This window comes from Lactuca serriola, unplaced genomic scaffold (genome assembly GCF_051521515.1).
Source record: "Lactuca serriola cultivar US96UC23 unplaced genomic scaffold, Lser_US96UC23_V15 Lser_V15_Un040, whole genome shotgun sequence".
NCBI classification, from domain to species: domain Eukaryota; kingdom Viridiplantae; phylum Streptophyta; class Magnoliopsida; order Asterales; family Asteraceae; genus Lactuca; species Lactuca serriola.
The window spans coordinates 1-27,466 of NW_027629687.1; the positions used below are offsets into that span (position 1 = coordinate 1).

Consider the following 27,466-nt stretch of genomic DNA (forward strand, 5'->3'; position numbering starts at 1 on the left):
GCAGATTTTAATTTTGTTTGATACTTCTGTAATGTTCCGTTTATTTGATTCAAGTTTGGTGCTCAATTGATTTGGTTTTAAATACAATAAACTCCAACACCAAAACAGAAATAGCAATATTTTTTTTATTAGGTACCATCATAGTAGAAATGTACGTTCATTAGAAAAGAGTAATAATCGCAATTATTGATGCCTAGTCTTCAATCACTTTTTACAAGTTTTTTTTTTTTTTTTTTTTTTTTTTTTTTTTTTTACTAAAATGCCCTTATGTCCTCTCTAAACGAATCCATCAATCTAAACTTCCAGTTTGCTTTCAACAAATGATGCCCTTTAAGAAGTGGTATGTTGCTTTATTGTTTGTCCCCAACATCCGTTCCAACTCCTATAGTACTCAAAAAGCTGCATGATTTCCGTTTATGTATGTCCTTTCCGTATTCAACACTTCCCTCACTTTCGGTTGCTGCAACCCAATTGGTTTAAACACATGAGTACCAGATTGGATCAAATGCAAGAAATAACAATGTATTTCTATTGATTTGTTCATTATAACGTCTTACTTTCATACTACAATATTATTTGAAAATTCTATCAGATTATAGATGTCATTCTTCCATGCAAAGCATTTTTTTGTGGTGTAGTTGATAGAATTTTCAAATTATAATGTACTAATAAGAGGAAATTGACAGTACAATAACTGGTCAAAAATTTCAAAGACGATGCTATCCCTTGAAAGTAAAATGTCATAATAAAAGGTATTAAGATACAACCACACTATCAAACACAAAATCATCACCAAGAATAAAAGAAAAAAAATTCAATATTATAAAATCCGTTATGGAATTCTTAAATTCTTTAAACTAACTATTTATGGATAATCTATTGACCCATATTTAAATCCTGACACTATTTAACCCATGTGGTCATGGAAGTTCGTCTACAGTGACTCTAGGGCATGAGACATAGCTGGATGTATACAACAGATGATTAGTCCGTGCACGAAAGCTTGTCTGGAACCCTTGTTAAGGAAATTTCTTTTCCAATTTTTTTCCCTTTAAGCTACATGTTTACAGATGATTAATTCTAAAGAAATCTATAGAAAAGTCTACGATCTAGTTATAAATTAAAAAGATAAAAAACTATTGTCATATTTTATCTTTTTAGCAGGTTCCTGCTAGGTTGCATGCCAATTGGCGTGCTAGGCTGACATAGCAGCTAATTTCTTTTTCAATTTTCTTTTATTTTTTAAATTTTTTTAAATTAAAATAATAAAAATAAAATAAAACATATCTCCCCCTTTTCTTTCCTTTCCCATGTTTACTTTTCTTCTTCGTTGAATCTACAAATTTAATGATGTTGTCGGAGAGAAACAAATCCGATGAAGCATCCGTTCAGTTGGTTTTGTTCATTCAGACATTCACAATCATCGTGATGATTTCCTCTGCTTTTACTTTTTCCATGTCTGGTTTCTTGTCTTCCACCAGATCCACGTCACCATCGAGAATCAACGTTCATTCCGATTACACTCGTCATCTCCTTTGGTTCGGTTTTCGATTGGTAATCTCCCTCCCTCTCTCTCTCTCTCTCTTGTATCTTATTTCTAAAGTCCGACACCTCCCCCTGTCACCCCAACAACTCCTGCAACCACCCCGGTCATCATTCAAACCTTAAAAATTGAACCCTAAACCTGCAAATAAAACATAACTTAACCCTAAACCTGTAAATCAAAGAAGAGGGATATGTAAATCGAAGAAGTAGGTTCAGATCCCCAAATCGTCTTTGTCGACGGTCATCCTCTGTAATGTGATTCAAAGAAGGGTGACAACAAGAACGCCCCATGTGACAAATCCAAAGAACGAGGAAGCTTTTTATGATGACGGAGACAAAGAGGGGATTGCCCGAGATTTAAATGGTTTCTTTAAGGTTAGTGGAGATCGGTGGTAGTTGTCCAGAAGTGGTGAAGTGATGGATCTTCGAGAGTTAAGAGAATAGGGAGGAAGAGATATCTTTAAAAAGGAAGGTATGGGGTGGGGAGGATAGGTTTAGGAGTTTGGTTTTGAAGGCTCACCAGTTCGAATCAACATGCCTCCTTTTTATTTAATTTGACTTCAAAACCATGCTTCCTTTTTAGTTAATTTGAGGGTGTCTGAGCTTGCTTTTAAAATGATTTTTTATTTATTTATTTATTTTTTTTGAAAAAGTCAAAAAAATTTAATAACACGTTTAAAATGATTTCTTATCTTTTTTTTTTTTTTGAAAAAGTCAAAAAATTTAATAATACGTTTGGGAACTTTAAAACTTCTTTTAGAATAGTTTTTGGGTAAGAAGAAAATACTCCCTTTTTAAAAGTAACAAAATGTTATCTTTGCTGACTTTTGGGGTTTTAAAAGGTAAAAAGCTAAAAACTATTACAAACATATTTTTAAAACTTCTTTTGGCAAAAATAATAAGTCAATAAGGACTTTTAAAGTCAAAAAGCTCACCCAAACACCTACTTTGACTTCATCATTTATTACATTAAATATAAATATAATGGAGTATACATAGGGATGATGACTTAGGAGGGTAACCAATTGTTGATTTTGTTCACATTTGGTCACTTTTTTTTTATAACCAATATACCATCGAACTTGTTATTTATGTTCACCATAAGCCTTTTGATCGACTATCACCTGTGATAGCCGGTCATAAGGGTTATGATGAACACAAACAACAAGTTCGATCGTATATTGGGTACAAAAAAGGAAAGAGACCAAATATGAACAAACTTAATAATTGGTTACCCTCTGAGTCATTTTTCCCAAAAAAGTTAAATGAACTTAAAGCTACAAAAGAATTAAAGATTACAACCTTCTTAAGCCATAAGGTATATGAAGAGCGTTTCAAAGGGATAACTTGGTCCAAACAATGTCTATGCTACGCCTACTGTGGTTAGCTGTCAACAACTCTCTGCAAAAGGGTATTACTGTGTATGAGAGGTATCTTTATTAGCATAAACGTTTAGCTCACGGTGTATTATGGTGTTGTCTCTACAAAATCTGCATGATCCTGTATATATCGATGTTGCATCTTATTCCATGAATTTGATCTTAAATCCAAGTAAAGTCAAGAATCACAGCACTTGTGATTCCACTCGTTTTTAGACCTGTCCAGAATCCATGATACGATAAATCATTTGATTGGAAATGTAAATATAGTCATGAAATGCACGTTCTCAAATCAATATTCCTCTAATAAATATGCAAATGTATTACAAAGTGGTACATGTATGAATAATGTTCTTTCTGGGTTATATTTTAAAGAGAAACAAAAATAAATCTCATAAAGTCATTAATATGAGCAGGAGATGACGTGAGATTTTCTATAAATGAGTAAAGGGAAAATGACTCAGAAGGGTAACCAACTGTTAAGTTTTTTCACATTTGGTCCATTTCCTTTTTTTTGTACCCTATATACCATCGAACTTGTTATTTGTGTTCACCATAACCCTTTTGACCGGTTATCACAGGTGATAGTCGGTTAAAAGGGTTATAGTGAACATAAACAACTAGTTCGATGGTATAGTAGATAAAAAAAAAGGAAATGGATCAAATGTGAACAAACTCAATAGTTGGTTACCATCCTGATTCAAAAGTCTTTCAGTTTAATTGGTTAAGAGCGTGTGTAATTTTTAATATGAAGGTTCATCAAGTAATCTGCTGAAATGGTCAAAGAGGGTTAAAAGTAATTACATTAACTATAATCTGTCTTTTTTTTTGTTAATAAAACTTAATTTAGGATTAGATCGTCGACCGACAAAAAAACAAAAAGAAAATGAAAACAATAAATGAAAAAGTGCCAAAAAGTCTAAGAACCTGGAAAGTAAAAAAAAATGACCTCTAGTTACGATATAGGGGTGACATATTTTTACCAAACACACATGCAGTCATACAGATTACTCAATGTATCATTTATTCAATACAAAGGGCAAAGGTAATCAAGTTAGGGGTATATAACATGGTTTTTTCTGTTAGGATTACAATTATAGCTTGTTTTTTGTTTGATGCATAGAGTTCTTTTCTTAATTGGATTTCCATGATGCTCTCATAGCATGAGTGTGCTAGGCTTGTAGGCTGTGCAAGAAACTAGGTCCTTGTAGGTTGAAGACTTGATTCGATGTTAATTAGAATTTCTTGTTGTTGCTTTTGTATTTTTTGAGAAGTACAAAACATATGGACATTTTAGTTGAAATTTTCACTCAAGTGGAATCAAATAATCCATAAACCAATCACCAAGAAACACCTAAACATAAACCTAAACCTAAATCAAAACAGCTGTACGTAACCATAAGATGTAAAAACTAAGATTATAGGGTAATAAGAACATATTCTACTACCCAAGAACACAGCACCAAAAGTTCCCCGATTCGAAAAAGGAGAGGTTGTATTTTATGATACATGCATACACACAAGAACAATAAATTAACAAAGAAAATATAGTATGCTGAATTCAAAGGTTAATTATGATCATGAAAAAAGAACAACTTCAATTCAATTATGAAACTTCCGAGTGTTATAACTGACACTTAGTATAAACAAGGGGATAATAAATTGTGCATCTATGGTGACAAAATATTGATCAAAGGCAACATGAGTTTAAAGCCTACATCTTTGAAGCAAACCTACGTGAGCTCAGGGGCAATTTGGTCATCTAGTTTATATGAAAAGGGATTTTGTATTTAGGGTCAATATGGTCAATCTACACATTCTTTTTTCAATTATGATGATTCTAAAATAATAAAAATGATTATAAATTGTAAGAAAATATATATTTGGACGAAGAAGAAAGCTTTAACAACCAGCCAGTTTACCTTCACAACCTTAGGCGAACTAACTCACATAGTTACACTCACATCAGAACTAGTTCGATGGATCGTTTCGAAGCTTATTTTTGTGGCTATTAGATGGGTGGTATATTTGTTTTTTGTACTTTTTCTATTGTTTCTGTAAAAATGATAATGTTTCTACATCTAAATTAATTCATTCTTATTCCCAAAAAATATCGGTCCGTACATTTATAGGCTGCTTCTTTCCAGTGATCTTCATAGGTAGTGTCCCTCTTAGAAGGACCACCTAAAAACAATGTTTGTAGCGGTTGCTATCGATGAGAACAACCAAACCCTCCATATAAAATTTGGTATGGTCGTGGAAAATAATCTCTATTGTTGTACATGGTTCCTTATGAGCTTAAGAGAAGCTCTGAGACAAGGTAAGGAAGTATCGTTATGTAACATCCCAAATTTTAAGACAAAAAAATTTATTTTTAGCTTAATAATTCATAAAACCAACGGTAAAAAGACATCCATAAAAACACCCCATGTCAAAACCAAAGTGTCGATAATCAAAACATGTTATCATAAAACAATATCAGAGTGCAATCCCAAAGATCTCATGTGCGGAAAACATAGTGTGATGCGCTGCGATTGAGCCGACTCCTTTCCTTTGAAAACAAAGTACTTGAAACCAAAACTGAAAACCGTAAGCACAAAGCTTAGTGAGTTCCCCCCATCATACCACATACCATACAATAACATACTGCCTAGCATATCCGGGTGCTAGCCTACCCTTTCGGTCTCTTTCAACCGGTAACCACCGAGCATATCTGGGTGCCGGTCTACCCCTTCGGTATCTTTCAACCGGTAATTGCCTAACGTGACTGGGTATTGTCCTACCCCTTCGGTCTCTTTCAACCGATAACTGCCTAGCATATATGGGTGCTGGCCTACCCCTTCGGTCATTTCGAACGGATCCGGGGACTAGTTTACCCCTTACCACTACCATATAACATACTAGCATATAAAACATAAATCACATACTGCCTAACATATTTGGGTGCTGGCCTACCCCTTCGGTCCTATCGACCGGGTACGAGACTATTCCCCTTCTATCATTATCACATAATATCATACTATGCTAGCACATAAAACATAACCGATAGTGGCATACTAGGCAATTATCACAAAGAGAATTATCTAATCAAACAACTCCTACTAGTGAGCCAACATTGTGGCCTTAGACCCACTTCTACTGGAAGGCAACTCACCTCAATATATGGAAGTAGTTGCAATTACTCCAGCTCTGAACTCGACCCTACTCAAAATCCTACACATAGACATTCCTTCAATTATCCTTTCCAGATTCATGACCCTTGAAGGTCAACATTGGTCAAAGTCCAAGTCAAAGTCAACTCTTTGGTCAAGGTCAACATCCTGGTCAAAGTCAACGTTCTGGGTTGACTCAACTCGCTGAGTTGGTCCATCGACTCGTTGAGTTTCATATATCAGAAAACTATGAAATCGCGATCCAACTCGACGAGTCCCTCCTATCCACAACATCAGAACTTTTCCATTCAGCTCGTCGAGTCCTTCCTTGAACTCGTCGAGTCCTTCCTTTACCGAATCAGGAATTTTGCTCACAGCTCGCCGAGTTCCTCATTGAACTCGTCGAGTTCTTCAATCTTCAAGTGCAAAAACCATGTCCAACTCACTGAGTCATCTCCTAGACTCAACTAGCTTACTCAGTAACAGAAAAGGTTGGGGGACCACGACCCAACTCGCCGAGTCATATGAACAACTCGTCAAGTCCCCCATATTCTAAATCAATATAGACGATTTTAGTTGGGTTTAATGCATTCAAAACATAGATCTGGTTCCCTAGGGTCGATATATCACGTATAGTTTCCAACTTTACGTTCATGCATGGATTATTTAGCTCATAAGGCTCTAAAAAGTGGTTTATAAGACGCATGGGACTCTCATGGCCATAAAGTTGGCACCTTTATGTCATGGAGTCCCTCAAAGGCTCTAGATCTGAAGCTACAACTTCATGATACACTCAAATCTCAAAAATGACTTCAATATGGCCTAAAAAGGGTAAAAGACAACCCTAAATGAAGATCTAAGCAATGGAAAGCCAAGGTATAAGCTTTATACCTCAAATGAGACCAAAATGCAGCTTGAACTCTGGATCTACCGACTTTCTCTTGAATCTCCAAGCCTTTCCTTCCTTCTTGAAGCTTCAAATCACAAAGAATGGCACAAAATAGCTCAAAACTCTCAAAAGTTGGTTACGGGTTTCGTGGCTAGGGTTTGGGACAAAGGAGGCTGAAGGTGAGGCCAATATATGGGAGTTGAGGAGATTAAATAGGGTGCCAAACCCTTAAAATTAGGGTTTCATTCTGGTATTCCTAGTCGTCTATTCATGCAGGTGTGTGCTGATAATTTATATTAAATTGCCTGACAACTTTGATCCCAAGAAGTCTTAAATTTAGTCATTATTTTTTTTTGTTAAATTTGTTCATATTTTTCCTCTATGCACAAATTTAGGGAGAAAATTAAAAAAACAACAAACAATCGAAAAATAAAAAATCCAAAAATATTCTTATTGCTTTTGAGTGTATTTTTATTCTTGGTTGCTTTGTTTGTGTGCTAAGTTTAGTTTTGTTTTGTTTTTATCTCAAAGTTTCATTTGTCTTAAAAATCGAATTCAAAAGAAGTAGAGACTCAATGAGACTGTATCGGAACTTTCTGAGCCAAGGTTACATCCTTGAACAACTGTGGTGAGAAGGGTCTTTATGATTTTGTGATCCACAGGGACTTTTTAGTCATTTGTTACTTTTCAAGGAGCAACGGTGATCATTGAAGAACGTTCATTCGAAGGAACAAGAAGTGAAGATTATTTTTCAACATTTAATTTTTCAACCCCATAAGCATGGTAGGTGCTTAACCAGTCCATGCCAATAATTACATCAAAACTCCTAATGGAAACAGGCATTAAGTCTATTCGGAAGACGTGTTGATTTACAGTTAGGGTACATCCGATGTAGACTTCCCCAGTGGATTCGGTTTTCCATTGGCCATTTCCACCGTAAAGGTTTCATTGAGCTTCTGGGGTTGTTGTTTTAACAAATGTTTAAACTTATTGCTCACAAAACTTCGCTCTGCTATGGTATCAAATAGGATGCATGCATAAGTGTGGTTTAGGAGGAACGTACCGGTAACAACAACGGGATCCTGAATTGCTTCTCCCTGACCCATGGTCAGCACCCTTCCTGTTCCTCCATTTCCGGGTTGTTGTTGTTGGGGCAGTTTCGACGGAAATGCCCGGTCCTTCCACATCCATAGCAGGTGTGGCTAGGTCCTGCATTGTTGCCGCCAATGTTGGTGTTGTTGTTGTTGCGGTTGTTGTTGTTGTTGTTTCCCTGTTGTTGGTTCTGAGGAGGGTAGGTCCTGCAATACCTTGTCGTGTGACCCTTACGATTGCAACTGGTGCACTGCATCTCTCTGCATTCTCCATTGTGATGGAGACCGCACTTGTTGCACTTGGGAAGATTACCGGAATAAGGTCTAGGAGCACTTGGAGCAGCTGAGGCTGGAGCATGTGGTGTGGATGGAACTTGAGTGGTCGCAGCATTAAGCCATTAACTGCCACTGTTTGCTGCTTCTTGGACGATTCGGAGCCTTGACGTCCCTTCCTCTTGTTGTTCTTCCCCTTCTTGCTATCATTTTCCTTCTTAACTTCAGTCTCCACTGGCTTCTCACCCTTTTTGTTGTTGTGGTCATATAGCTTCTTGGCCAATCTCTTGGCACTGTCGAAAGTTTCGGGATTTGCAGCTATCACGTTTCCTTGGATCGGGGATGTTAGTCCCCAGATGAATCGCTCGATCTTCTTTCCTTCTAGGGATGAGCAAAAGAACCGAACCGGCCGGAACCGGCCCGAACCGAACCGGACCGGGGAACCGGCTTCGGCAAAAATGAAGAACCGAACCGGCCCGGCGGTTCTACCGGTTCCGGTTCCGGGTCCGGTTTTTGCCGGTTTTTCGAGTATGGAACCGGCTAAATTTTGATGTACCCAACGACTAAATTACTTTGCGTTTTATTGGTTTTTCGGGTCCGATTTTTGCCGGTTTTTCGAGTAATTCCAACGACTAATTTACTTTGCGTTTTATTGGTTTTTTTTATGAAGAAGTGGATGTTTAAATACTAGTAAATAATCAACATTTTAATAATAAACATTTTAATAAACAATTCAACATTGAAGCAAATTAACCATGGGTCATTGGGTATTTTATTTAAATTATTACAAGCAAATTAAACATGGATGTCGTCAAACTTATATTATTAAGTATCCAACATTCAAACATTCAACATTCAAAATACACTTTCGACATTCAAAATATACTTCCAAGTTTCACCAACAAAAAAAAAAAAAAAGTCTAATATGTGGATTCCAACATTTCTTTGATATTTTGACTAATTCCCCGATCTCTTCCCCGTTAGCTTCAAGTTGTGTATAGCATCCACAATGTCTATATATAATTCAAAAGAAAAACGTTATTACTTACTAAAATGTAACAAATACTAATAAGAAGTTAAAAATAAGATGTAACAAGTATTAGTGTATTACCGATAGCGAGGTCATCGTCAGCTAACACATCGTGCACTTCGTCGTAGTCATATATAGGCAAGCTACTCTTTCTTAGCCAATCTTGAGTGCATATCAATGCCTCCACAATCACAACGGACAAATTAGTACGGTAGTCGGTAATTACTCGACGACCATTACTGAATGTGGATTCGGATGCTACGGTGGAAATTTGCATCCCCAAAATATCTATTAATAAACAAATTAGTGTATAATACACGACACAAATTTATAAATTAAAAATTTAAATTAGAGTAAAAGAAGGTCGATACCTCTTGCCATTCGAGCAACGATCGGGAACCGCACTGCATTATTTTTCCACCATGTGAGGATATCATATCCTTTGTCAAATCCGATTGGGTCCTCGTTTAAGTATCGTTGCAATTGACTTTCTGAGGAAGTCGAGGGGAAACTTCCCGAAGTCATATAGCTTCCAAAGAATTCGTTTTCGTCATCAAAATTAACAACTTCTTCGGGAGTTTCTTGTTGAGACGATGAGGTCATGTTTGACCTTTCCAAGTATGTCTTGAAAAACTTGTCCAATTTGCATTCAATATCAATAACCTTTGCACGTGCTTTGGATTCTATCTCATCAGCGGACATCTTTTTATCTTTGTTTTTGGCTTTAAGCATTTGGGTAAAAACAACTTTCATAAACTTTGACTTGCATTGAGGATCTAACAATGTCGCAAAGAAGACATAATCACTTATAGTATCATAGTCACCCCAATATTTGTCATATTTATGTTTCATATCCGGTACCATAAACATAAAATCCGGGTTGGTTTCATGTTTCCTAAGATGTTGCTCTATATCTAGGATCTCCCGGGTATACGTATGGAAGATAGGCTTTGTTGAACACGAAACTTTTTCAGTTTTCTTCTTAAACTTCTCAAGGAACTCCATCATCTTTTTAATCATCTCAAAATCTGAATGTGATGGTACCCTTCCCACAGTTTTCTGAAACATTGGATCTACAAAAAAAGAACAACAAAATCAAATTACGTTTTATTGTTGTTAGAAAAAAAAATCAGATTTGACACCCTTCCTTGCGGGGCTTGTAATTCATTCAATTTTTAACCAAATCAAGCGTTTTTATAGTCTAAATTCAACTACTAATCCTAATCTACATGTAGGAAAAAGATTCAGGTCAAAACAAGTTAAATTGAATGAGTTATGCATATTTGAACAACAAAATCACATCACGTTTTATTGCTGTTAGAAAAAAATTCAGATTTTACACCCTTCCTTGCAGGGCTTGTAACTCATTCAATTTTTAACCAAATCAAGCGTTTTTATAGTCTAAATTCAACTACAAATCCTAATCTACATGTAGGAAAAAGATTCAGGTCAAAACAAGTTAAATTGAATGAGTTATGCACATTTGAACAACAAAATCACATCACGTTATATTGTTGTTAGAAAAAAAAATTCAGATTTGACACCCTTCCTTACGGGGCTTGTAACTCATTCAATTTTTAACCAAATCAAGCGTTTTTATAGTCTAAATTCAACTACAAATCCTAATCTACATGTAGGAAAAAGATTCAGGTCAAAACAAGTTAAATTGAACTAGTTATGCACAATTTAATATTTGGACTGATTGCTAAAGAAATAAATATTGCTAATTTTAGTGATGAAATATATTTGATTAATTGATTTTATTTACCTTGATGGCTATATTCGAGAAATGCGTCTTTCACATCGTACGCTGATCTTAGCAATTCAAAGGTAGAGTTCCACCTTGTTGGAGTTTCACCACACAAAAACCTTTGACTTTCTACAGCCGCATCCTTCATGGCTTGTTTAAACGTCTTGATCCGTTGCGGGGAGGCTCTAATGTATTTCACCGCATCTTGTAGGTTTTTTACATGATAAACTTCGTGTTTTAACCCCATTTTCACAACTAGGTTTATGATATGAGGCATACACCTAATGTGAAAATGTTTGCCATTCTCGTAAATACCCGGTAGTTCTTTCACAATGATGTTGATTGCCGCGTCATTTGTCTTGGCATTATCAACGGTCATCGTCATGACATTCTTCATCCCCCACTCGTTTATGCAAATTAGCAACTCACGAGCCATGTCTTCAGCTTTGTGAGTATCAACCTCTCTAAAGTTGACTACCCTTTTGTGCATGACAAAATCTTCGGTAATGAAGTGGGCCGTGACAACCATATAATTTATCTTTTGACACGAGGATGTCCACGTGTCGGTTGTCAAGTGGATGGCTGTTTTGGGGTTGCTCAAATGTTTGTACAACTTCTGCCTCTCCATTAAATAGAATGACACAACATCACGAGAAATTTTATGCCTTGAAGGCAATTTCACCCTACCATTGAGGGCGTTTACAAATTCTATGAATGCCTCGTTTTCAATGAATTTAAATGGTAGTTCCCCGATGGTGAAAAGCCCTAGCAAGGCAAGTTGGATCCTAGTATCATCATGTTTCCATGTGTATACATGACCCTCACCATTAGGAGCTTTCGTAAATGACAACTTTTGTTGTTTGTCATCAACTTGTTTCGGTATGTTGTCTGGATTTAACTTGCACCCATTAAAATGCTTGTTTATTGAAGTTGTACCATTCCGGTTTGGATCTGCGGCTAGTAAATGTAAACAATAATTGCATTCGGCCCACTTTCTTTCAATTCCATCGTCCTCCTTTATCCATTCGATCTCGAAGTATTTCCAAACAGGAGCCGTACAATTATCTCTACCCTCACCTCGTCTGGTTGGGTTAATCCGATCCCTTAACTCCTTTTGAGTCTTTTTTTTGTTTTTGGGTTTTGGTTTTGTTGGGTATTTTTCTTGTGTTCGTTTTTGTGGTGGTGGTGGTTTTTTTGTTTGTGTTGGTTTTTTTGGTTGTCTTTGTTTTTGTGTGGTTGCAAATTTTCGTTTTTTTGAAGGTTGTTGTTCTTGTGGCTCCTCTTCTTGGTTTGATTCATCACTTGGTATAACATTCAATGCCGGTGTTTCTTCTATATAATCTTCTTCTGAATCTTCTCCGTAATCCTATATTCACAAAATAAAACATATAATAAGTCATATTACGTTTAAATGCTGAAAAATAAATAAAAAAAAAATTCAGATTTGACACCCTTCCTTACGGGGCTTGTAACTCATTCAATTTTTAACCAAATCAAGCGTTTTTATAGTCTAAATTCAACTACAAATCCTAATCTACATGTAGGAAAAAGATTCAGGTCAAAACAAGTTAAATTGAATGAGTTATGCACATTTGAACAACAAAATCACATCACGTTATATTGCTGTTAGAAAAAAAAATTCAGATTTGACACCCTTCCTTACGGGGCTTGTAACTCATTCAATTTTTAACCAAATCAAGCGTTTTTATAGTCTAAATTCAACTACAAATCCTAATCTACATGTAGGAAAAAGATTCAGGTCAAAACAAGTTAAATTGAATGAGTTATGCACATTTGAACAACAAAATCACATCACGTTATATTGCTGTTAGAAAAAAAAATTCAGATTTGACACCCTTCCTTACGGGGCTTGTAACTCATTCAATTTTTAACCAAATCAAGCGTTTTTATAGTCTAAATTCAACTACAAATCCTAATCTACATGTAGGAAAAAAATTCAGGTCAAAACAAGTTAAATTGAACTAGTTATGCACAATTTAATATTTGGACAGATTGCTAAAGAAATAAATATTGCTAATGAGCTAAATACTAATCTTACTTGGTCATCAAAGTCTTTTCCAATCCAATTAGCCGGATTACCATCTTCATTATTGGCATCATGAGCATCCGAGTTTCGGTATCTTGATGATGGTACATTTGGTAGCCCATCCAAATCCTACAATGTCAATTTTACACATTAATTATATAACAAAAGTACTATACAAATTCGTAGTTTTGACAATCTTACATAATTACATTCATACTATAAACAATAAACTAATCTAACCAAAATTTTGCATGTATGTCTACAAAGTACATTGTTAAATGGAGCTTAAAACATGAAACATATATTATATGTACAACCTTTCATCCGTAAAGGAGTACTCCACTATGAGACTATGATCAAAAATCAAGATCTTTTAATTAAGTAGGGATAACAATGCATATATTTGGAATGGAGCCAACAAAACCAAAGAAAAAAAACTTGCATGCATGCCATTATTTGGTGAATCATTGAAGCATTGAAGATTTGAAGCTAATATTGAAGTATATAATCTTAAAACATGAAATATAAATATATGCTCTTACTTGATCTTCATGAACATCCATAGTTTGAATCATTGAAGCAATTGAAGATGAAAAATTGAAAATCAATGAATGATGATAAAGAATTGAAGATCGATTGAAACTTGGAGATGGAAACTTGTAATCAATGGAAACTTGGAGATGAAGAATTGATCAATTGAATGATGATGAAGTGATGCTGATTGCCGATTGTTGAAGAGAGTAGGGTTCGATCGTGAACTTGGAGTTGGGACTTGGGATCGTGGCAGCCGACAGAAGGGTGGATCGTGGCCGTGACTCACAAGTAGGGATGAAAGAACGATTGCGTTTTTTTTTTGTTACGAGACCGTGGCAGCCGACAGGAGGTGTGAATGTGTGATCGCAGCTTCAAGTTTTTTTTTGTGTGTATCGCAAGCAGGAGCTGAGATTCGATCGTGCATTATGTGCTCATCAAGGCATCCCTACGTGACATGGTTTTCTAGCCGGGCCGGTTCTCGGTTTTGGGCCGGTTCCAATAGCCGGTTCTTTCCGGGTCCCGGTTCCAAAAAATCACAAATTTGTAGTATAGGTCCCGGCCCGACCGGTTCCATCGGGTGCCGGTTCCGGGACCGGTTCCGGCCGGTTCCCCGGTCCTTTTGCTCATCCCTATTTCCTTCTGAGGTGATCACGCCAGGGCACAGCAGAGACAGTTCGCTAAACCTTGATATGTATGCATCTATATCAGCGTTTCGGACAGTGAGATTCCACAGCTCTTGTTCCATTTTCTGAATTTCACCTCGAGGGCAATACTCGGCCATCAACATTTCTTTCATCTCTGTCCATGGCATGGATTTGGCTACGGGGAGTGTCATGGCTTCCACGTGTCCGTTCCACCAAGTGAGCGCTTGGTCAACGAGAGTGCATGCGGCAAACTTCACCTTCATCTCCTCAGGGCAATCGCATATCTCGAGTACCGATTCCACCTTCTCGATCCATCGTTTCAGGGTGATCATTCTTCCAGTGCCGTTAAAGGTTCGTGGTTTGGCGTTGGTGAAGTCTTTGTAGGAACATGTTTTGGTGGGTCCTTGATTCATCCCGTTGTTCGAACTTCCAGGTCCTGGTCCGCTGACTCCTCCATTGTTCCCTTGATGATTTTGGGCCATAGCCGCGGTGACCGCAGCCGACACCGCTGCATGAAAAGCAACAGAGTTGAACTCGGGAGGGTTTGGCTCAGGGTTTTCGCGGGTTGGTCGTCGAGGCATCTTTCTGCCATGGAACAGAAAGATGTTGAGTATCTGTGCTTTTTGTGAGAGTGTGATCCTATGAGCTAGGTGTGTGGCACGAACTTAGGTACTTTCATAATTTGGCACATAACGGGTTCAATCAGTCATCAGACTGGAATACCTTAGCCCAATCAGTCATCCGACTGGAATGCCAACACACAACAGGTTCAATCAGTTATCAGACTGGAATACCCAGGGTTTGTCGGCATGGCGCCTTAACCTAACTGCTCTTCTTGAGCCTCCATGCCTACAACTTACAACCGATCTGCACTAGGTATCTTAGCCTACAACATATAGCAGGACCACCACAACCTATCTCGCCACCATATGGCTATCCCACTTAAGATGTGCGAAAAACCTAAAGAAATCATTTATATTTGTTGAATAAGTACAAAAACAAAAATTACTTATTTTGTAACAAAAAAAAATATTAAGGACTAAATGTGTACAAATTAATAAATATATTACCCTATTAAGTCTTTTTTACCGGCTAACCTGTAGTAGCCGGTCATAAAGACTAAATGTGTACAGTTTAACAAGTTGAAGGGGTACATGTGGACGAAAAAAAAAAATCAGTGACTAAATGTGTAATCATAAAATATACTACCCTTTTAGTCATTAACCCTTAAATAAATGATATAAACAAAAGTTTGACCAATATACCCCTTCACCTAATAAAAAGGTTTCGTTGATATATTGCGACGCAGACCAAAAGAAACACACAGCACGCCTCCATTCTTCTATAGTCCGCTCCTCAAGCGATTCCCGATTGCTTGCCGCCCTATCACTACGATTTCCATCGGCGTCGCACTCCACAGATTCGCTTCAGGTTCGATATTCTTCAATCTTTTCCTGCTTTCGTTCAATTGCATTTGCATTTTGGCTGCTCTAGGTTTTACCTTTTCCCCTGATTTCAGTTGAAATGGAAATCATATTAGTTGTTGTAATCGAAATCTGTGTGCTTTTCTTCAATTCTTTCCTTCTTTCGATTTTCTTCAATCCTGTAGATGTATATGTGAAACTGCAATAGGTTATGTGTATATGTGAAACTGCAATTGCTACTGTTAACAGGGACATACAGATTGTGTTCATAACTGGAACGTAGACATTGTTTTGAATGATGATCTTAAGGGGGTGTTTGGCTTGGCTTTTCAAAGCCAAAAGTATGTTTGGCAAAATGGTTTCTTTTGAAGTTTTTACATAAGCAAAAAGAACTTTTTGAAAAAGTCAAGAAATCCTGACTTTTTGTAACTTTTCCAAAAAGAACTTTTGAGGTTTAAAAAGCTAAGCCAAACACCCTCTAAGATGCTTATGTGATACACCAACCATGATAATCTTGTTGATGGTGGTATATCGAAAAAGAAACTTAAGCCTAAACAATTGTTATTAGTTTAAAAAGAAAATGTTAGTTATAATAAGAAAAATAAGTCATAATATAAAAGGAAGCCCTTTTTGGTAAATTTACACATATAAGCATTTTTTTTTTTTTTTTTTTTTGCCGAACACTAAAAATGGCTTATCAGCTGATAGCGTTTTGACACGGTATAAGGTTAGCCAAACACATTTTTAAAAAACTCTGTTTTAAATATAAGTTAAAAAGTTAAAATCACTTTTAATAAGCTTAGCCAAAAACCCTGTAAATTCATATAACCGAAATGTATCTTTTCTGGTGAAGGAACAAAGTGAAGAACAAAATGTAATTGTAAATATTTTAATGTTTCTGTGGTTTGATTTAATTCTGCATAGGGTAGGTATATCTCATGATGCGTACTAACATTTTATTTGCCTATTTATGTTATTTTAATCAACTTTAACGTTTCAAATACCTGGGTATTTAGTTATTAGCTTGTTTGTTGTTGGTATATAGCTGTTTGAAAGCAGAATGCTAAAAAGAGAGACTACAGTTATTGATTTCTGTTACAATTGAATTATTGTTTTTATGATTGCAATGCACGGGGTTAGCATATTATAGATTGAGAATTTAAGTAATCTTGTATTAGTTTGACAGACTTGAAGAATGTAGTTAGTTTATATTAATGTTATTATTATTATGTTTTATAATTGTTTTTGTTGATGTTATTGATTGATATAGATATAGGTAGAAGATTGAATAATGAGTGGAATAAGCTTGGTGATATCAAAACCTTGGTGTAGGGTGTATAATCCTTGTACAGGTGAAAATAATAAGAGTAATTTTGGTACAAGCAATAAGATCCATTTTGGTACAAAACCAAACAATAAGATGGACTTAATCCCATGTCATTTATCAAATTCAAACTTAAGAATTTCTTCTCCTGTTGCAACCAATCACATGTTGAAACATCGTGTGTATTCATCATCATCATCATCATCATCATATGCACGTAAAGATGTAACCGATTCAACATCTCAACCACCTTATGGCTTGTATGGCCTTGTTGCTATTATTGGTTTCGCTTTGCCTAAAGCCTGGGAGGCCGCTATGCATTTTATTTCTGCTACGGAAGGTAGGTAACTTTATCTCCCTTGCCTTGTCCCCCCTTTTTTTAATGATATAATATACTGAGAAATACGACTACAAAATTTCTCATAATCTGTATTTATTTTTTTTCAGGAGTTTTGAAATCAAATGCGTGTTACTATATCTTTCTAGGGGTTGCAGCTGTTTTTGTAGCTAGAAGCTTTCTTGGCAATATCATGCGTGGGTTTGCATTACTACGTAACAAACCCTTTTCAATTGGAGATATGATAGAAGTACGTAAATAAGCTTTCTGATATATTTTATCTTTCGTATGAGTATGAATTTGTTCTTATTTCGAGTGTTTTTTTTGCAGGTTGGACATTTGAAAGGTGAGGTTATTGATATGGGACTCATAACGACCTCATTGCTTACTGAGGAAAACCGTCGTGCATTACTTCCTACTTCCTGGCTTAGTGGACAGGTCTTTCATCGTTACCCTTGAAAGTTATTATGTCATTATAAAGTCTTTTTGTTGGTTAAGTACAAATTTTGGGTTCATATTCTTTGTTTATCGAGTTTTATATTACCACCCTTGTGATAAAGTATTTTGCCCTTTTTTATAGGATTATGTGAACATAACTGGGTCTCCAGCTCATGCCATGGTTTTCAAGATTGATTTGAGCATTGATGAGATTGAGAAGATCCCCGAGATATCAGAGGAAATAATAAACATGATGAAGTCTAACTCAATCATTTACTTGGAGCAAGAGCAGCCGTATTGTTATCTTTCTCAAGTGGACCCTCTTGGTTTCACGCTTACTATTGGATGCAAACTAAAAGAGCGGGTACGTATAGCATACTTCCTCAAACATTTCAAATCATAATTTGCCTCGATTACCAAATAATATTTTTTTTTATCAAGACATTATATTTCGTAAATCTACCTAATAATAGCATTAAACTTTCATCTTTTTTCTGTTATATATCAGTCTTTGTAAATAGATAATGTAGATATAGTAAGGATGATTTTTTAAAGGAAGAAATGAAAGTAGGATTGCTACAATAGGTGAATCAGTAAAAGTCTACTTTATTTATTTATTTATTTTGCATATAACCTTTTATGAATCATATGCTAACTACTACAGGCAAGTTATAGTTGCTATATTTAGTTATGAATATAATAATGTTGTTTTATAATTTTAAAGCTGACATCTCCACCTGATCACATTGATCTTCCTTTTTTCCCCTCAAGATATTATGAAAATCCAGAAAGTTCAAGCATGGTAGAAACGTTTTGGAGCTTGTGATTGAATCTTTGATCTAAAGTTGTATCATTAATCAATTTTTTGCAAATAAATGAAACTTTTTGCCCAAGTACATAGTTGATGGACATTTTTAAATATTGGTTGAATGTCTAAGATGATTTATGAAAAAGCAAGATAATTAATCTAATTCATCCAAATTAATACTACTTTTTAGTGTTATTGATGGATCATAAAAAGTCAACATTTGAAATTTTGTGAAAAGAAAATCTTAGAAAATGATGTTATTGCAATTGTTTTGAGATTATAGCCCAAGAAACAGCAAACGCTCCCATTTTAAGATCTATATTATTTGCAACCATTTTGTATGTCAAAAATCAAGCTAAATTTATGGACTTACCTATTCTTTTATGCAATTATTATGAAGGATATAATCTTCTTTATAAGGTGTTTAATAGCATTTGACTTTCAATTGATTGTTTATTATAGCATTCTGCTTTCAATGTTTTTTTATTATAGAACTATTCCTAGAAAAACTACCTACCTAGTTATAGCAATTTTGTCCAAATGCAAAAACAATTTTCATTGCTAAAAAAGTGTTGATTTTTACAAGTAGTGGTAAGTAAAAGAAATTGAAACATGTTTATAGATTTTTTAAAATATAATATCTTGATTAGAAGTAGGATGCTAGAATATACAAATAAGTAGAAAGTAAGATGGTAGATGTTGAATTTCTAGAATTCATCTAAAATTTTCTTATGTCCTATTTTATATTATGCAGTGTGAAGACGAGTTTTCTTCAGCTAAGTATGATATCTTTAGGCAGGCGATTCAGATAATGAAGAAGCATGGGGCCTACCTAGATATGAACTAGATTTTCTTTCTTTCGAGTAATCGCAAAACCTTAACAGAAACCTTTTATGTACATTGCTTTTGCTTTTGGTTTTGGTTTTGCTTGTTGATAGAAAAATGAGGTTGTAATACTCTAAATTATATGCATCAATTTGGTATATAAAATGAAGCGTCAGTTATCATGAATTAAATTTAAAAAGGGTCACCAGGTGTTTGCCAATTCTTCTGCTTTATTGAATTAAAATTAAAACATCCAATCGTTAATATAAATACAAATCCAAGAGAAGAAGGCAATGGAATGTCATAAGACGTTACTAGGTAAGACCTTTTGAAGGCAAAAGAATCAACTATAATTGTAATCAAGATGGCATAGTTATAAATCAAACATAAAATATGGGTGCTGTTGGAGGAAACGTGAATGTAAATAATTCTTCTATTACTATTGGTATTTAATTTTAATTTCATGTAGACTGATATGGCTTATATGGTATTTTAATTGAACATGGAGATCAAGAATTCTTCAATCACTATGTGAAGTTCATCAATACCAATTCAAAACATGCTTACATTTGGGATCGCTTTTTTCCATGTTATCGGAACCAAATAACTTAATATCATTTTCTCCAAAATCATAGAACTAGTGCCGGACCATATATGCTTAATTGGTACCGGTTAAGCTCCGGTTCTGATACCCGACCAGTTTGGGATCGTGTATCAATCAGTGTTGCACAAATCGGCTTTGGCGGCCTTGAACTGATTACGATTAGGGTGTTTGGCTGAAATCGGTCAAAATCGGGCTTAGCAGTCATAGGCGGAAAATATTTAAAAAATTCAAAATTTTTAATTTTCAAATATTAAACCAAAATTTTAAATTTTCAAAATTTTAAGTTTTTCAAATTTTAAAATAATATACTAAAATTTTAAATTTTTAAATACTTAATGTTTTAGGAAATATTAATTTTTAATTAATTTTTATCAATAATTTAGGGTCCCTGATTAATCCCCACCTAGTCCAATTAATCGCTTATCGTCAATCGACTGCTAAGCTACCGTCAAACGATTTTCACAACATTGACATCAATCCTATGTGCTCGCATCCCTAACTGAAAGCATTTGGTTGTCAAATGTATGCTAACAAGATGACAACACTCTAGAGCATCTTAATTGGGTTTTTAGTATAAACTTAAATAACCTTTGTAAATTGTGTCATATTGCAATGTTATGTGTGCATATTTCATTTTTCTATATTTTAAATTAAATTATCATATTATTGGGCTACAAACTATTGTATAATAAAAATTAACAAAGTAATTTCGTAACCAAATCAGTAAGTATGGTGTGATTTCGTAACCAAATTAGTAAGTGTGGTGTGATGTTTGAAATAAGATAAATGAAAGCAAAGTGCTTTAAGAACTTAAAAATCTTGAAATGTGTCGTAGATCTTGGTCTTGCCTAAGATCATGGGAAGAAAACAATATTGTTAACAAAACTATTTAATAAAGTGTTGTATTTCGTAATATAAATAAGTGTATTTGGGACAAAAATAGAGTTAAAGTGAACTAATACGTAAATTTGCATAATAAAGTTTAAAATACTCAAAAAGGTGCTAAGATATCAAAAGATATCTTAGTGATTTCGAAAATGAAAACATGTTAACAATCTAGTAAAAGTAGAATAAGTTGTTGATTGAGTAACAACAAATAAATGAAAGTAAATGCAAGAACACAATTGATTAGGAGGAAAGCCCTTAATCCTTTTGGATCTCTAGCATAAAACTTCAGGATGTCATGAAATCACATGCCTTTTAACTTATATTAAATCGAAATAAAGTTACAAGTTCTAGCTGATCTTAGAAACGAAGTAAATGTGCTCAAGTTTCGAAAGAATCAGAGAAAAATTGGTCGTCAGAGTGTGTGCGTGTGTGTGTGTGTGAATGATGATCATCTAGTCTTTATATACATAACAATAATAACTATAATTTTGACATTCTTGAAATCTTCCTTGAACCACCCTTGACCCTTACGATGGTCTCCAACGTTCATGAGGCATTAACCACGTATGGTTTGACATGGTCCATTCTTTTCTTGTCAAGCTCTAAAATTCAGCATAAGATATCATAAGAAATAAGATGGTTGTCCAAGATACTGACTATATCCAAGATCTTGGGCTTGCCCGGGATGTTAGTTCGGGTTTTAAGATATAAATGGTATGGTGAAAACTCTACCCATAACTATTACCCCCATAAATCTTCAATCCAAAATCCAAGGAGTTCGAAATTTCTAGATTTAAAAAGGGGATTACGCCGATGTGATGTGACCCATTTTTCTATGATCAATCTTACCCTTCAATTATCTTTGGAAGTTTGGGTTTTGGATGGTTGAGATTCGCATGTGAAAACCCTCTTATAAACCCACTGAGAATTCATTGAAACTTTAATCAGCTCACATTCTTCTCCTTCTACTCTTTTAGGTAATCACCTTCATACTCTTATTCGTTTTGTTCTCTCGCTTTTTATTTGATCATGGGTAAGAAATTTGTTTAGGCTAGGGCTAGATCAGAGAAACCCATCATCGAGGACTTCATAGATTTAGGGTTATTCCCTGGTAATGTGATATGGGCATATTTAGTTATAAAATGCATGCATTATCTTAATACTTTATGTTGATTTTATCTCATTTAATGAACAAAAGGTGCTTAATTAGCTTAAATATTTCATTTTCAACAATTAAGACATGCTCGGAAGGAAAAGGAAGCAGAATTAGCGATTGGAAGCTTGGATCTTGGATTTTGAAGAAAGAATGATGTTGCTGGACAGCTTGACCCCTTGTCAGTGTTTTGGCCATATCTCATGAACCGTAACTCCGATTGACGAGATTCAAAATGTTCTGAAAACTACACACAATTTCGGACGACTTTCATGTTTTGAGAAAATGTTGATTCCAAGAGAACTCGATGAGTTGGTCAGAATGTTCCCGATTCGAAGATGCCTTGTCGTACACGCTGTATACATGGATTATCAAAAAAACTCGACGAGTTTGTGGTGAAAACTCGTCGAGCTGGCACTGTTTTCAGAATTTATATATAGAAACACTTCTCATTCGAACCCTAACTTTTTTTGGAGGCTAGCTGCGATTATTGAAGACCAGAAGGGTTCTTGAAGCTTCAGTTTTCGAGATTGCAACCTAAGAGACAATTTAGAAGAGAATCAAAGGCAAATAATCATTCTTTATTCTTAAGCTTTGTTTTGAACCATGTATGGATCATTAGATTTTAATTTTAGATTATTACTTGCTGTAGATATGAGCTAAAATCTTTTTACTTCTGTTTGGATGAGATAATCTTATGAACATGGTTTGATTGAGTGGTTGGATTAATATTAATTTGGTTATTCATCTTGTTAAGCTTGTTAAAGATCCTCATGTATTGATGATAAATGTTTTCTGTTATTAAGTAAGTTATTGAGTTGCATGAACATCTTCTTGATTACTTGATTCATATAGTTTTGTGAATACAAGATTGTATGCCTAGGAATAGTGAACATGAAACTAGGGTTAACTAGAAAATATGTAAATCAATGTGTGAGCATGTGTGACGAACAACCACATATGAGGTGATTGAATTGAACAAATTTTATTAGCTATTATTACAAGTCTTACTTGTTATGAACTGAACACTAGGAAACTTGTTAGTTTAATCAACTGGCCAGTATTTGAATTAACATGTCTACTAAAGTATTGGTAATAGTGAACATGAACCCAATCACATTAGGAATCGGTAACCATTGACATATTGATCCATTGCACTTGCCACGAAATCAACCATAGGAATAAGTGAATCAGATCTGAACAGAAGTCTCTTTTATCATTGAATCTAGTTGTCCTTTCTATTTCTTCTTAGTTGTTAACTGTCTTTGTTGGAGTGTTAATTGATTATTTAAGTTTCTAGTCTTGCAAAACTAGATAAACCTCATCTTTTATTACTTGTTTTATTTAGATAATATTAGCATTTATTTTAATTGTTTACCGTTCCCTGTGTTCGATACCCTACTTACCTGAACTAAACTGCTAAACGATAGGTACACTGCCTTTCGTGTGTTTGTCTTTGTGTTTAAGTTAGTAGGATTAAAACTAGTTTGTTTCACACGCATCAAGTTTTTGGCGCCGTTGCCGGGGAACGGTTCAAATAGTTAATTTTATTTGCTAATTGTTATCGTTTTTAATTTATTGATTAATTTTTTTTATTTAGTTTAATTTTTATTTTTATTTTTATTTATTATGTATTTTCCAAATCTCGATGCTCTTGATGCTTTTCTTGAGGAAGTAGTACAGGAATTGAGCAAGAAGATGAGGAGTATGACTCAGATGAAGATTTGATGAAATTTGGAAGATGGTTAGATAACATCTTGTCTAACGAACAAGAACAATCTGAGTCACAAGAGCTAAAGTTACAAGACGAAAAATTTAATCCAGAAAAAGATTTGGAGGAGCTGAAAAGGTTGCTAGCAGAGAGGTCAGACGAAGAACAAGAACAAGCTGAATTGTCGGAACCACGACATGGTTTGACCGTTAATCCGAAGGGCATTACCACAAACTCATAGTGCCCGTAGCGAGTTCTGAACGCAGACTTGGGAATATCCTCTTCTTGAACTCGTAGTTGATGATAACCCGACCTCAGGTCGATTTTTGAAAAGTAGCTTGCTCCTTGGAGTTGGTCGAAGAGGTCATCGATTCGGGGTAAGGGATATCGGTTCTTGATAGTGAGTTTGTTTAGCTCCCGGTAGTCTATGCACATGCGAAAAGATCCGTCCTTCTTCTTTACAAACAGGACCGGTGCTCCCCAGGGTGAGAAGCTTGGCCTGATAAATCCTTTGCTCAACAGTTCATTTAGCTGGCTGGAAAGTTCTTGCATTTCTGCCGGTGCCAAGCGGTATGGAGCCTTGGCGACGGGGGTAGCTCCTGGGATTAAGTCGATCCGGAATTCGACTTGTCGTGCGAAGGGTACACCTGGAAGATCTTTGGGAAATACATCGGGATAGTTGCACACCTCAGGAATGTCGTTGATATCCTTCACCTCTTGTTTCGTATCTACTACGTGGGCTAGAAATGCGTGGTACTCCTTTCGGAGATACTTTTGGGCCTTGACGCAAGAGATGACTTGCAAACTTGAACTGGGTTTGTCGCCATAGATGAAGAGGGTTTCGCCATTTGGCAGATTAAGGCGAACGGCCCTTTCGTAACATAGAATGTCGGCACGATGTGAACTTAACCAATCCATACCGATGATTATGTCAAAGCATTTTATTGTGACCGGCATCAGGTCTACTTTAAACGAATGGTTGTTTAGAGTGAGGGTACACCCTGAGTATATATCATTAGTGTGCTCTTCTTTCCCATTAGCCATTTCTACTACATATGTATCTTTTAATGAATGAGGGGTTTGTTTTAGTAATTGTTTGAATTCATGGCTCACAAAACTCCTCTCTGCTCCACTATCAAATAGTACGCATGCATATGTGTTATTGAGGAGAAACGTACCAGAAACCACCGAGGGGTCCTTGACTGCTTCTCCGTGTCCCATCGTCAGGACTCTCCCTACACCACCAACATTAGGAGCTTGTGCCTTGGGGCAGTTTCTCCTGAAGTGTCCTGCTTCACCACATTCATAGCAGGTTTGGCTTGCCCCCGAATTGGCAACTTGGTTGTTCGGTCGTGTTGGCGCCTTACAGAAACGAGCGGTATGCCCTTTCTTGTCGCAGTTTTTGCAGTGCATTTCCCGACAAGCACCCTTGTGGTGGTAGTTGCACTTGTTGCACTTGGGGAGATTTCCAGCGTATGGCTTTGGTGGCGCTGGAGCGGTAGCAGTAGTGGCTGCACGGACAACAATAATCTGTTGCTTCTTTGTGGGGTCCTGCGTCGGTTGTTTCTTTTTACTGTTCCAGAACTTTCTCTTGTTGTTCCCTCCTTTTGTTTGGTCGGTGGTGGCGACCCTGATGCCACGGCTGGCCCTATGATCGATAAGTTGTTGTGCCAATTCCTTGGCACTTTCGAAGGTAGTAGGTTTCGAGGCCAAAACACTATCATGAATCTGGGATGATAGCCCCCAAAGGTATCGTTCTACCTTTTTCTCCTCCGGAGTGACCATTGCAGGACAGAGGAGTGCTAGGTCATTGAATCGGGCAGTATAAGCTTCGAGATCCGTCCCCGACATCTTGAGATTCCAGAGTTCTTCTTCGAGTTTTTGTATTTCTCCCCTCGGGCAATACTCCTTTAACATCAATGCTTTTAAGTTTTCCTAGCCTATGGAGTTTGCCACTGCAGGAGTAAGTGACTTAACTTGGCCATTCCACCAAGTAAGAGCTTTTCTGGTGAAAGTGAATGCCGCATACTTGACTTTGCTCGCTTCGGGACAAGCACAGATTTCGAAGACTGCTTCGGTCCTTTCGAACCATTGCATCAGCGCTATGACGCCCCCGCTTCCGTCGAAAAGATCGGGTTTACCATTCGTGAAGTCTTTGTAAGAACACTCCTTAGTACGCCCCGTGCTGTCCCCCTGATTCGAGTTAGTATTCCCGGATCCGGAACCGCCGGAACCATTTGTGCCCATTTGCGACATTGCTGCCGCCACGGCTGCTGTTACTGCAACCTGAAACATCACAGGATCAAACTCCGGAGGTGGTGGCGGAGGGGGTGGTGCTGAGTTTCCGGAAGGTCTTGGTCTTTTCCTTGGTGGCATGGTTCTGACATAAAAAAAAATAAAAAGAAAGACTTATCGGTAAGACTTCAATGGTGATAACGAGTCGAGCGTTACTTGTTTCATCTCAATTGTATTTTGTCCGAGTTTATTAATTTAGAAGGTAATTCATCACAAAGTTTATGCAATCAAACTTATGAATTAAATAGTGTTGACCCGAGCAGAGTCATGTGCTTGGTTCGTGTCAGCATCCATGGAAGTAAAATACATGCCACATTCATTGAGAATTTGTTAGTACATATTGTTTTGAGGAATTTGACCTCATAAGGGTCTACATTACATCATAATAAAAGATAAAGTTTTGGCAGTACAAAAGCCCTTTTGGCTAGCGTGATTACTTAGTCGCGAGTTCAACCTATTCGCAATAAAGAGTAGCGCCAACGCATACTCGAAATCTTAGATTTACAACAAAATCTAAGTAGCGCGAACACTACTCGTGGCGGGTAGCATCTGATCCATGGCGGCCCTGGGATGAGGTCAAGGCCCCCTGAAGTTCCGCAATCCGGCGTTCGGCCGCGATCACTCTCTCCTCGAGAGCTGCGTGCCTCTCCTGGTACTCCCTTACCTCCGCTCGAGCAGCGGTAAGGTCCTCGATGAGTTGGTCCAATGGATAGAAGTCCCTCTCCAAACCCCGGGTGCGTGCATCGATGGCTGCCGTAATAGCGATGAGATTTCGAACCTGGTCTGCCATTTCCCTACTCTGGTTCCCCAAGTTCGTGATGTGCTGGGTCATAACGGGGAGAGCTCTGTCAGCCGGTCCCCCGTGACTGAGGTCATAGTAACCTCGTTGGTCGCCATAGGGTGACCTCTGGCATTGTTGCCGGCTCCACCTCTCGATCATGGTTGCCCAACGGGGCTCAGGCCCGTTGTGCCCCCAGCGGTTTGCAGGTACCCTCGCAATGTAAGGAGGGTTGAAGACTTCCTCCTCTGGCTCTTCTTCACCTTCATCCTCATCCATGTCCACCTCGTCGTCTTCCTCTTCTTCTTCTTCTTCTTCGTCTACCTCCTCTTCTTCTTCTTCGGGTTCTTCTTCGGGATCCTCTTCAATCAGCTCTTCGGGCTCTTCCTCAATCCAGCCGGCATTTCCCTGGTTGGGAAAGTATGGATCTCCTGGTAGGTGAAATCCTGCCATGTCGTCTGCGCGAGAATAGAGGGGTAAGAAGCAGATAGCGGTAGATATTAATAATATTGCGATATAGCAACATACAAATACTCCTATAGTTTTT

At 36.6% G+C, this 27,466-nt stretch overlaps 1 protein-coding gene and 1 long non-coding RNA gene across 3 annotated transcripts; one reads left to right on the forward strand and one right to left on the reverse strand.

The window, feature by feature from the left end:
- Nucleotides 1-799: 799 nt before the first annotated feature.
- Nucleotides 800-2,204, reverse strand: LOC145077794 (uncharacterized). The gene is made up of 2 exons (XR_013693403.1): nucleotides 1,715-2,204; nucleotides 800-1,635 (listed from the first exon to the last, which is right to left on the reverse strand). It is a non-coding gene; the product is annotated as an uncharacterized LOC145077794 (long non-coding RNA).
- A 13,422-nt stretch (nucleotides 2,205-15,626) lies between these two features.
- On the forward strand, nucleotides 15,627-19,689 carry LOC145077790 (mechanosensitive ion channel protein 1, mitochondrial-like). 2 transcript variants are annotated; one of them, XM_079023037.1, is made up of 7 exons: nucleotides 15,627-15,765; nucleotides 17,029-17,110; nucleotides 17,306-17,422; nucleotides 17,530-17,669; nucleotides 17,750-17,857; nucleotides 18,000-18,221; nucleotides 19,420-19,689. In XM_079023037.1, the coding sequence occupies exons 2-7, from the start codon at nucleotides 17,050-17,052 to the stop codon at nucleotides 19,510-19,512; spliced, it is 741 nt and encodes a 246-aa protein (XP_078879163.1). In that variant the 5' UTR covers nucleotides 15,627-15,765; nucleotides 17,029-17,049; the 3' UTR covers nucleotides 19,513-19,689. The 2 variants fall into 2 exon arrangements, with proteins under 2 accessions (XP_078879163.1, XP_078879162.1); XM_079023036.1 differs by having other exon boundaries at nucleotides 17,029-17,422.
- Nucleotides 19,690-27,466: the final 7,777 nt, after the last annotated feature.